This window comes from Hylaeus anthracinus, unplaced genomic scaffold (genome assembly GCF_026225885.1).
Source record: "Hylaeus anthracinus isolate JK02 unplaced genomic scaffold, UHH_iyHylAnth1.0_haploid 11982, whole genome shotgun sequence".
In the NCBI taxonomy this organism is placed as follows: domain Eukaryota; kingdom Metazoa; phylum Arthropoda; class Insecta; order Hymenoptera; family Colletidae; genus Hylaeus; species Hylaeus anthracinus.
Genome location: NW_026534330.1, coordinates 1,994,852 through 2,007,438, shown reverse-complemented (window position 1 = coordinate 2,007,438; position 12,587 = coordinate 1,994,852). Strand labels below are relative to the sequence as shown.

The 12,587-nt window shown below is 41.7% G+C and overlaps 1 protein-coding gene across 1 annotated transcript in view; it reads right to left on the bottom strand.

Moving 5' to 3' along the window:
• The window catches only part of LOC128885895 (uncharacterized), a 36,848-nt gene extending 24,662 nt beyond the window's left edge, over positions 1-12,186 (bottom strand). Inside the window, exons 1-2 of the mRNA XM_054140229.1 lie at positions 9,917-12,186; positions 9,138-9,368 (exon numbers count right to left, since the gene is read on the bottom strand). Of these exons, the coding sequence (XP_053996204.1) occupies positions 9,138-9,368; positions 9,917-10,226 (541 nt within the window). The 5' untranslated portion in view covers positions 10,227-12,186. The remainder of the gene's footprint in view (positions 1-9,137; positions 9,369-9,916) is intronic.
• Between the last annotated feature and the right edge of the window lie 401 nt (positions 12,187-12,587).

The following is a 12,587-nucleotide window of genomic DNA, read 5'->3' as shown; positions in this document are numbered from 1 at the left end:
CATGTATCGAAACAAAACCGTATAAGGAAACGATGCTGCATGGTCTCAAGCAACGTATTATTTATTTTGGTGTAGTTGAGAGTTATTTTAAGAACTAATCAATATTCCAATTGTATGTACAAAATCAGCATGTAAGAGGATTTAACTTTCCGAAGGAAACAAAATTTCTTCTCGTCTATTATTTTTCACACAAACAGGATTAAAAGTGACGAATACGCTAGTGGTACAAACCAGTGTCGATAAAACAATAGAAAATGCTTCAGCTGTTGAGAAAGTTTTCAACTTTCATATTATTTAGGTGCTAGTCTCTTCTATGATGATTCTTTCTATACTGACAATTTACATTATTATTACAATATCATCTGTACGATTTCTTTTCAAAGATTATTCTTTTAGTTCGGTGCACCCTTCCTTACCATAATCAGTAAGATTTCGTATTGCAACGCTGTAATAATTAGAATTTTAAGCTAATCAACAATTTGACCGAATTCGCGAAAAAACAAACCATGAATTAATAGAATGAGTCATCATTGCAATGAAGTACGAGCAAGGAAAGGTTAATACAACAAGAGTTCTTTTTCTTTTAGGAATTTACGGACAGCAAATGAATGCATTCGAGGACTTCCCAAGGGTTCGCATAGTACCGTTCAAGAAAAACTGGCCCACGGTTCGCTACGAGTCATCTCCCATCAGCCGGGTAAACAAGCTCGAAGATCTAAAGATCGACGAGGAATCGGTAGCAGAAGGAGGAGAAGAAAATCGCGTGAATCACGACCTGAAACTGGCCTGCGTTCCACCTGTATGGTATAAGAGGGGGAGGGGTCGTGAGACGCGAATCCATTGCGCGAGGACATCGGTCAGGATCTGGCTGTCGATAGTTCGAGCTTTACCTCGGATTCTCCCGCGCTCTCTTGCCGCCTATGCCTCGGGAGCGGGCACGTCATAAAACATAGGTAACTCCGGTATTTATGTCCGTCGTTTTTACGCCCGTCGCTGGCCACCGGTTTCCAGCGCAGCCGAAGCTACATACGCGCGCACAAGCTCGCGCGTCTCGCCGCTGCCTCGTGACTCCTAGCAGTCGGAGCTTGACGCTAATCCCTGTCGGGCACGAAAGGGGTGGCCGAGTGATATACGCCTCTGCGCCGCTATGATAATATCCCCTCTTCTCCCAACCCCACACCTCCCAGGGCCACCCTTTTGTTTCGCGAATACGACTTTTCCGCGCCGGTTGCAGCTGCAACCAACGAGGACGCTTTCCTCAGCCTCGGGATACCAGTTCTGGGACTTTTGGTTTGACCATCTTGGTTTTGGGTTGAAGGAAACCCTGTTGAAAGAAACCCTCACCCTGAATTGGAATTCTTACACGAGGATCTTTAGTAACTCGTTTTGTTTTAGGTTCCTTATGATTTCTCCACGAAATTGGGATTCTTAGAAATTTTCTTCTTTTTCAGACGTCGTGATCTGAATATTTGGTAAGATTTGCTTTGCTATAGATTCTTCATATGCGCGAGTTCGCTTATGTTCAATTGAAAATAAAACAGTCAGATATATTCAATAATATTTATATTTTATTAACGAACAAAATTCTGAAGCCTCTTCTGGCAAATCCTATGCAATGGGGTAGAAAATGTTTTTTGATGTAAAAACTTGTAGAATATCTGGAAATGCTTTCCTGGCAGAATTTTTATAGTCCCTCCGAATCGTTCCTCTGATGTAGCATTTTTACACATTTTTCATAAGCTGCATCATGTTGATCTCGAGTTGCATCGAGTTGTCTGCTGTATCATGATGATGAAGTTTCCATGATCTATAAAATGTTGTCGACGAGTTGATGTCTTCTGTTTATTTCCAACTTTGATATAGCTATTGTTTTGTTCTTTTTTCATGTTCAACGACGGTATACATGTCATCAAGCTTCTTCCCAATAGGCTTATCTTTTCCTTTTATTTTCATCTATCACTGAAATGAAACTAGTCTAATATTACTTTCGCTTTTTCCTTATTCGATCAAGTAACAACCACAAAAAGTGTTTTGACGTAATGATAATTCATTCAATCTACGATTAGAAGGCACCGAAGAAGAGCACGAGGACAGCGGAAATCGCAGCTAGGGCAGTTCATTTCAATTTTACGAACAGCGTTCGTCTAGAGTAAAATCATTCCTCATCCTTATTCGCAATATTAAATTGGTATGGAACAAATATTTGCCCCAAAATGGTCAGTGCGCGCGGAGCCGCGTGCAAAATAACGGAGGCGAAAAAACGGGGGAAAAATGTACACGGAATCCGTATATGAAGCGGCCACGCGCAGCGGCTACTCGTCTCCGTGGTATTATGCGCGATACACGACATGACTCGCCGGCAAACATCATAAATTTTCGATTTATTTAGCAAATCTGTTTGCCCGCCTCCGTAGACGATAACGATTGGCCGTGTTATCGGTGATCGGCAGCGGTGAATCGCGTGCGTTGCACGTTTCCCATCCGCGGGACTCGAAGTACTTTTATAACGTAGAGTTGCGATACGAAAACAACATCGAGCGAATTTTTATCCAAATGACAACTCGAACGATTCTTTCTTTCTAAAGAATTTTAACAGTTTATTGATTACGCAAAAGGATTATATTATACAAAGTGTTTTCTAAAAGAAGCTTTAAGATATCGTTTCTTAATAACATAATCGTGCATAAATCCTCTGATACTTGTTGCATACATGCTACATTTAAGATTTGTCGACAATATTTCAGAAAATTTATTTAATAAAAAGTGTTTACTAGTCTTTCACGAACAATGAATTTTCAGAAAAATTGTCTGTGATATAAAATTTTCACATATTTTTCACGACACATAGAACGTCTTAAGCTTCTCCTGAGCTGTAGAATTTTCACATGATTTTCTGAAATTCTAAAACTTTTACAATTGCTTTAGTGTAAGATTTAATAACATGATATCATTGCATAGAACCTCGTGACATCTTTCTAGAAGCTTTTAAGGACGAATTTTCTTTCAATTTTGCATCATCTATATTCAACTCTAGGTTAAAAATGTTCTCTAATTTCGAATTTGCACCATTTTTCCCTGACCTCTATGGTTTTTGCGTATTTTCGACGAGCTTTCAAAGAATACCGTTTTGTTTTTCCTCAATATTTATACTGTATTCCAATACATCGAATATAACGTTGCTTCATTTATCTCTGGAAAAAAGAACAAATATCCAGTGATGTTGCAGAAACAAATACAATATAAATATAATATAAACTTTTTTCTTCGTTGTGCTATATTAATTTGATAATATTAATGAAACAGATTTTAAGTCTTGATCGAATTAATTTTTTGATAATTTCAACGCTTTTCGTAAATTACTTTAGTTTCTTTGATTTCTTCCACATTGGCGTTTGTCATAAATTGTTTTCAACACCAGCAAATTTATTTAATTGATAACTTACATTCATTGTAAAATGGAGGGAACAGCTTCTTTTTGATTAATTATATTTCTCATGTGTTCGTTCATTTTGTCAAAGAACCTAGTAGTATAAAAAAATGGACGAATAACTGAGGAGCCAACAATAGGGCTGAAACGCTTGATTAAATTCAATGCTTGTTTGGACTACCCGAACAAACCAAATATCAGGGACAAAGACTCTGTGTGTGCAGCGTGATAATATTTCTGCTGAATATCTGACGCAAAATGGCACGTTGATGCTTTTAAACCTATTGATTACCTTGGTAAATGACAAAGTCACTCGAGTAGGTGATTCTCTAATTATTCTGACTAGTGTATTACGTAAAGACACGTGTGTCGTGTTGGACAAATAACTGACTCGTTGTTCTATTATTTACGATTTCTGTTTGCAACGATTACAACATTCAATAGTCGTCTACAATAGGAAATCCTCGATAGATCACTGAAAATTGATACAAGCGACAAATCGCAATATTCAGTTACACTGGAACCACTATTATCGGCACGGTCTTTCTATACTTAAATACTCATGACTTCCGGAAGGTTGCCGCGATTGGTTTCACCTATTTGCCGACGTTTCGCAAACGTTGCAGTCTGCATCTTCATATGTAACTTAAAAAAACGATTTTGTTAAATTCTCACAACTTTTTGTTTACTGGGTCCTACAAATTTCTTTTTAACGTACCTGCGTGGAATTATATCTTTTTTATAACATGGACCACCTAAACCATTTCTTCTTCTAATAAAACGAATCCATGCTTATGAAATTCCTGATATAAAGCTTTTTAATGTGAACAATCGTAATTTTCCCAATATCATTGGGAAAGACCATTACCATTGGGTAAGATGTTAATACTATGTCAGTGTATCATTTGACCTCTGCAAAATCTTACCTTCACGTTATTATTATTCGTACTAAATGTTTGTAGCGCTCAATATTTACCGTCGCAGAATATATGTTTAACGTGAGATGATTTTGACAAGCTTCGCGAAACGTTTTCCACTGAAATCACCTCTCTTTCGCATTTTAATGTTCCCAATGATAACGAATCAAATTTTAGAATAAAAATATTAACAATTTAAATAATTATGTGGTATTATATTTAGTATCCGCGCCTCCCATACCCAACAATAAGGAGTCAAATAAGAACACGAAACGTAGGGTACGGGATTGGTCTTGTAGGTAAAGCGGTCGACTCTGTGGATCCGAGGATCGTGGCTTCGAATCCCCGTGCCTTATCTTTCGTTTAGACTCCTACATATATCATACAGAATCACGCAATATACACGTTTTAACGTAAAATTAACAGAATATTTTGCGTTTTTATTATAAGTGGAAAATGGTAGTGGAAAAAAATAAAAGTATTTATAAAATATATACTGTATTCATACTACATAGTTTCGAAAAATACGCGAATTGTAATAATTACTAAATGTACTTCAAAACGTACCTAAAAATATTGCCAAAGTTAAAAAGCTTTGCGTAAATCCTTTTCGGTAAGAAAATTATCCCCAGAAACGCTTAATTCTTGTCCTCCCAATGTAGCCCCCCGTCCAACAATCGTAGTCAACGTAAGCACCAAGGAGATAGTTATCCACCATTTTCTACGATTTTCCACGTATCTTTCCCGAACGGGTTTCTTTCCCGTATCATGATCTCCAGGCCGCACCCTGAACAGTCTCGTCGCGAATAGCGTCACAATAAAATATTTCCAACGGATTGGAGTATCGGCGTTTCCCGGACACGCGGAAAACAATCTTGCATGATCCGTCACCCCCATAGAGGTTCTAGAGGCAAATCGTTGCGTACGGCTGGTAGTTAGGGGCTGCCCGTAATACAGTAATGAGGGCTTACTGCCATGGAAACCAAAGCCGCTTACAGCCAACCACTCTACTCCCAACCACCCCCCCCCCCCCCCCCCCCCCCGTCGCCCACACCCCCGCGCTCGCCGTTCTATTCTGCGATTCTCTATATATCCACGATATCCTCCTCGTCCGACGAGTTTCGCGAAAAAATTGTGAAAACCGTTCACGGGGACTTCGTTGTTCCTCGACGATTTCAGAGCTTTTTTTTTTTTTTTTTTTTTTAAATTCAAGAGAAGATCAACCATACGAAATGGAAAAGCGTAGAGGTTCTTCTTCGAAACATAAGATTCGCAAATTTAAAATTTGCTGAAGTTGAACAGTAACAGAATAAGCTTGATGGCATGATTAATTTTAAGGGAGTTGCAGCCTTAAGGCTTGCTTTTCAAAAGGTATCATGTTGTTTAAATTTGAAAACAAAGTTTAATATATACTGAAACGTTACTTCCGATTGACATCTTACCAATAAAATAAAATATCCTTCACAAAATCCTGCTAAAACTCCGAATCTCCTTCCTCTACCTACGCTTCATTTATCAGGCTAGTCGACCGCTACGTTCTAGAATCTTCCAGACTATTTCCGGCTTATGATATTCTAAGATCCTTAAGACTGATGACATTCTTAGAGAAATATAGAACCACACACCGCAAATGTCTTTTCTCGTTTTTCATATTTCATGGCACACGAAATGAAACAAGAATACTTCATGAGAGAACACACGTGCTTGTCGAATGCTGGAAAATCATTTAGTTCTGAATACTCATAAAAAGATTTTATTCTTATTATTTTATTTAATTTTAGATTTAACTCTTTATAATTTCGGCAAAACTGTCTATGCCACGATGTGTACAACTGTATAGTTAGACTGCGGATTTTTATGCATTTAGAAGAAATTTGAATGTGCAAGGAATTACAAAATCCTCACATATGCAATAATATAAAAAAGTACTGAAGTTAAAATTCATATTACAATATTTACAAAATAAAATAAATTTCTATTCACGTTCAATTTTTGTAGATACGTTTGCAAAGATTTTATTTTGCATAAAGATCCGCAGACTATTTATAATGAATTCGTGAAGTGACATGCGACATACTAATGCCAAAAGGTTCTACACCCCTGGCCTAGATTAAACAGTACGACAGCCCTAATTTACCCTGGCTGCAACACGACCTATCTCAAGCCTGATTGCCGGAGAAATTCCATGGAATATAGTACAGCCGAAATAACGAAAGAATTTTTATGCGATTGCCACGAATATAATATATTTTGAACAGTAAATCAGACATTGGTAATTAAAACATTTTTATACTAATCAGATTTTAAACTCTATATTTCGAGTTCTCCTTGGTACGAAGATTACTATTTAAGATGATAAAATCTGATTAATATGCATAATCTGCATATCTGATGAATTGCAATAACATGCGAATAAGTTGATCTAAATAGAATTTGGATTGATATTAAAAACACATGACATTGAAAATTAAAAAAATATTACTTTCTCTTTCAGTGCTAGGTTGACAGAAATGAAAAGTCACGTTTCATGGATGATATATTTTTCTTACCTTGCACATAAGTATAGTAAAGGTATGTTTCTTTCGAGTAAATGAAAACCGTATTTTTGTGATGCGTACTGTTTCTTTAAATCACTTCTGCATTTACACGCAACATTACGTCTCTCTAATAAAACGTACCACCCTCGTATGTCAAGGTTTCGAAATGCGTAATTCTTCCTGTTACACTCCAACATTACACCCTCTCGCCAACGTACTCGCGGGCCGCGTTTCACGATGCGAAAAAAGACTCGATCGAGTAAAGTAGCCGGCGCAGGGAAGAGAGCGAAAATATTTGAAAATTTACGTGCCTCGGTGGCGGACAGCGCGGCGTTAGGGTGATCCATAAAAAAAAAAAAAAAGCTGGCATTTAAACCACCGACCGTTTAAGAGTCGCCCCCGTCTCGAGTGGCGCGGGGCTGTCGAAGGCAGAGCGTCGATATCGCAGACCCCGCAATTTCCTTTTCCAATTTGCCATAAACAAGTCGGCCAGCCGCCCCTCGTTAACCGACTGCGTTCGTGACTGCTCCGTTGAAAGTCGCTCGCGTCTTTCCCAGAAGAGAAGGGACGCCCGCGCCGGTTGCAACTCGGTCGAATTAAAGGAATTAAAGGGCGCCTCGTTACTCGTATCTCTCCGATCCTCGACACCCTCTTGGCCGTGAGGGAGAGAAAAAAAAGAACGAGTCACAGAAAAGAAGGGACGATCTTCGTAGGGAAGATCTCCGTTCCTCCGCGAGCCGAGTTCTAGGACGAACGCTCGCATTAAGCGTCCCGTAATGGCAGCGATCATCGGTGCGCATTATTCAGTGACCTAGGGCCCCTCGATTTTTCCACCCCCTGGGTTCCCTACGGTTCCTCCGAAAAGCTCAGACCGAAGGAACGTTGAATTATTGAAACGCGAAGGCGGGAATTAAAAAAATCTCGGGCGACTGCTGGCCGAGATATCGAGTTCGCGACGGTATTTGCTGGATGAATTAAAAATGAGGAAGAAACGAGGGGCCAGGTGGCGGCCGGGTCCGCGCTCGCCTCTCGTTCCTAGGAAAAACGAGGCCATCAGTCGGTGAGCCGACTTAATGTACCGACCACTGAATGATTTAAGACGCAGCCCTGGGGAGAAAGCTTTCTTGGATCGGCTCGCGAGTTGATCGAGTTTTTTTCAATTGCCATGCCCGAGACCCTTCCCTAATTGTCTAGTTTGCCTGAGACTTCGTTCAACGTCGAGGCGATGTCGAGACGTAACGAAAATAGTGGATATTTCAGGGGCCCGTGGTAACCGACATTGAACTTTCTGTTTCGAAGACATCGAAAAGAAAATTTTATGTTTCACGCAATATAAGAATACTTGTTTGTAAAAACTTTCCAAAAGGAACTTTAAAATGTTTAGGAATCAGAATATACTCGCGTCTTTTATTTTGAATGGAAGATCTCATTGAACGTAAATGATTATGTTTAATCCTTTCAACCCGACTTTTTTCTGTATTCTATTCGTTTCTCTTTTAAAAATTAATTGTATTAAACTAGGGTTGGTTATATCAAAGGCTCTAATTGAATGAAAAGAGACAATTTGCCCCAGCGCGAATGATATTCACTTTTTTCACATACAGTCAGTGTAAAAAGTATTCGTACAACATCAAGCGATGCTTTTCTTCAGATTTGATTTACAACATTTGGAGATTTCAAATTGAAAGTGTGTTTTTGTATTAACCTAAGTTACTTAGGGATAGTGTAGCTTTCTATTACTGAACAAATTTTTAAAGTCGGTTCAGTAGTTCCGGAGATTACCTCCTACAAACAAACGAACAAATTTCCTGTTGTATCAGAATTTTTTAAAAGAATATTTTGATCGAAAATTTCTTATAAGTCCAATTACTCCAGACTTATAGTTACGATCGGAACATGAACAAAATGAAAACGAGCCTCCGTAAAAACTGGCACTCGCGACTTTTAGGCGAATAGTTGCAAAATTCAGGACACCCCGGAAATGTTACAGCCTATAGAATTGACGTCGCAAATATGTAAAAAAAAAATGCAACAAATTGTCAGAAAACTTGACACTAGGCTTTAAGAAGTAATATCAAATTATTCGAAAAAATTGTTATGAGATGTTTGCAAGTAGTACCGAATTTAATAGTGAAATAGGCAGCACTCTTCGGAAACGCATCAGATACTACGTAAACTTGTTGGACAATAAAGTCAGGTCCCAGATCGTTTCTTCCAGTTATTCGTGTGGTTTGTAAAAATATAAGAATGTCTTACCTCTACCGCTTCTCCCGACGAACCTGAGGTCGTTGAATTTCGCGACTTGGTTCTTCATCACCGCGGTAGAATTCCGCAATTCCGCGCAGCAATTCTCGTCGTTGCCAGCTCGTACCGTCACCAGGGTCCCGTCACCAACATCGCCCAGTGCAACCACCTTGAACGCCACTGGAAGAGTCTTGTTCGACCGCCAATGTGCTGGTAACACCGTGCAGACCACGTGTGGGGAGCCTGTTGACAACGATCAACGCCAAACTGTCAACCTATCCACGTTGAATTACCCGTTAAATCGAAAAATAAACGACGATTCGTTATATCCAGCGCGTAAATTATAGCCGCTAGAGATGTGCGTTGCGCGCGGTGTATGGATTTATACTAATCCGGAAAGGTGCAACCGTGAATAAACTACTATTCTACCATTGCTTTTCAAAATCATTTTTTTAAACGAAAAGATTAGACATATTTCTCAAGCCAGATGGTTCCACTTGGGATACCGTCCCAGAAATGGAAAAGAATCTATAATACTAATCTACTGTAGGAGCAGTGTTGAAGAAGGCCTCGAAAATAATTGATCACTATCCGAATCAGTTTATTGGACGAAAAATGTAGGAAACATCTATGTAATGTTTCACGGTTACTTACAAGTTACTTTCAACGGTTGATCTAATACAGATATACAGATTGTAGAACGATCCTTTACGTTTTGATCTTAGATAAGAACTAGATAAGTTAGTACAGAAGCTCATTGATGGAGAAATTGTCATCAAAAGACGTCTTACCTGTTCTGATGAGTTCCCCAGGATGTTCGGCGAACAGTCCGTCCAAAGTCCTCTCAGCGAGCAGGTCCGCGGTGAGAGCGTAGTCCGACAAATTATTCGCGCCAGCCGAACCTTGTGGAGGGACCTCGTTGGCCAGGTGCATTCTTCTCCTCAAGGACGAAGTCCTAGTTCTTCTGATTCTCGTCCCACCGATCTGATGCACCGAGTTCCCTTGATGAATCTGATGGCCGTTCCGAATCAATCTCGGATCTGGATAGTCTAAGCCTGGAGGCCGCTCCTCGGGGCGCGCATCTCGTAAAGGATTCGTCATGAGACCTGGATCATCGGACTCTTTTCGTGGAATATTCTCCTCGCTGACGAATTCTTGCGAAGGATTCGGCTCAATCTTCTTCGCCCCTTACACCGAACTCGATCGAACACTATCAGACCGGTGCCCAGACTCTAGACAAATTCTCATACGACGCTTTTGCGATAGACGGCTTTAAAAACGAACAGGCTCTTTATTTTACGATGCACTTGTGTTTAGTCAACCGAGTTGTTTGTCCTTGCGAGTGACTACGATCCTCGCGCCAAACCCGACTAAACACTATGAGGCCGGCTTAGGTTGAGATTAGATCCAAACAGTTCATACGGCAATAGCGTTATGGATGAGTTTCAAACTGATCAGGCTTTCTATTCGATGAACCCTCGTCTAACGAATAGTATCTAGGTGATTTCGTTGTTTGTACCGAGTGAAAACTATCGGAAAAATGTCCCTGATCTAAAATAGGGCTCATGCGACACTTTCGCGATGGGTGTTTAGAAAAAGACAGGCTTTCTATCTCATACCATATCTTCATCTAACCAATAAGTTCTCTTATCCTGATAGAGCGACTCTGCTGTTCGAACCAAACCCGAGCGAACACTATCGCAGCAGTGTCCAGGCTCCGAGCTAGAGAGCTCATGCGACACTTTCGCGAAAGATAAATTCCAAATTGGACAAGCTTCCTATCTCATGGTACATCTTGATTTAACCAATAAAGCGATAGTGGGACGACAAGGTCCAAGCGCGGATCAGTTCTGATTCCATAACAGATCGATGACGATCATGATGAATAAAGTGGTCCGGGTTCTCCGTTTGGTTCCACGTCCGGTTGGCTCCACGCGGCCCAGGATCCTTTGATCCTTATTTCATTATCCCGCGACGGAGCCGAGGTAAGAGTATCCGTTTGCAAATTCTTCGTCTCGATTGCCAAGTCGCGGGGAAAATTCGTTTTATTGGAATCGACGTCTCCCCTCGTTTCTTTCGTTTCTTTGATCGGCCGCCCCACTCCGCTTCGATACGACGGATGTCAGCGATCACCAGACACGGATTTCGAAATCCCGCACGCGGCAACAACAATTCCCGCGGTACACCGTTCTAAAATCTCACCCCGACGTCCCCTCGCCAATCGAAGTAGCTCTCCATTAACATCACATCGACACTTCGAAGCGACCCTCTAACAGGTGTTAACCCCGCATAGGGAATCCTCGTCGTACCCTCCAGCGACAGCACAAACTACGCACATTATTATCCTCGGGGACGACAGTCCGGTTGAACACCACTAAATCATAATCGGTTAGCTCGTAGGAACTGACGGAATCACCGATGACAGATCCAACCACCAGACACGTAACGTTCCGGAATCAACGTCACCACGATTGGTCCAAAGCTGGTCCAGGTCGACGACAACTGGTCCCCCGTGACCGGATGTCGCGTTACTCAACCGGTTGTCGGTTGTCCCATCGATGTTGAGCGATATTCGGCGAAGACACGCGCGCGACGACGAAAGCACTAATTTCTTTCGGTTCTGTTCACTGACAGTCGTCCAGTTCCGGACCAAACGACAGTGGATGTTTCTTCGCGGCTGCTGCTTTGGCGGGCGGCAGCGGCAACTTCCACGGGGAAGTAGGATAGGGTGTTTAACTCGCGCGGTCTCGTTTCGGTTCGGCGGTGGAAGATGGCGGCTTCTGCGGTGGAGCCGCGCGGTGTGGTTGCGGTGTATTTTTGAGGCTGCCGCCCCCAGCCACCACCGAGACCACCCTGGGTAACCTACCCCCCTCCGTGCCTCTCTTCCACGCCGCCGCCACCGCCGCCTGGCCGTGCCGGCCGCTTGGTGGGGGTTGGTTTTTCCAAGCGGTGGGGAAAAATCTCTCTCTCCTGCTGCACCCTCTTCCGCGATCCGCGATCCTGATGCTACTCCTGCTGATCGCAACTACCCGATGACAACACCCGCGCTTATCTCTCTCTCTCTCTCTCTCTCACTCTCTCTCTCTCTCTCTCTCTCTCTCTCTCTCGCTCTCTCACCCCACCCCACCCCCCTCCGCGCCGCTGCCGCGGGAACGGAAAAATCGCGGAATGTCTTTCAGCCTGGAATTTCTTTCACAGAATCCCGATAATTCGAGGCTCCGTGACCGGCTACCAGATCGTGTCTTCGGAATGTTGACGATGCACGCGCTAATCTTGTCAAAGAAGTAACATTCTGCCACGCTATCTTACGATTCCGCTTCGTTTAACTTCGGCACGGATCGCGAACACTTCGATCCCGTTGATCGAAAGTTAGAAACACTCCACTGCGATGAACGAGCACTGAACATGACCACGGTTCTTGTTGTCATTCGGACGCCTCGTGTTCATCGAGATTCATGAATC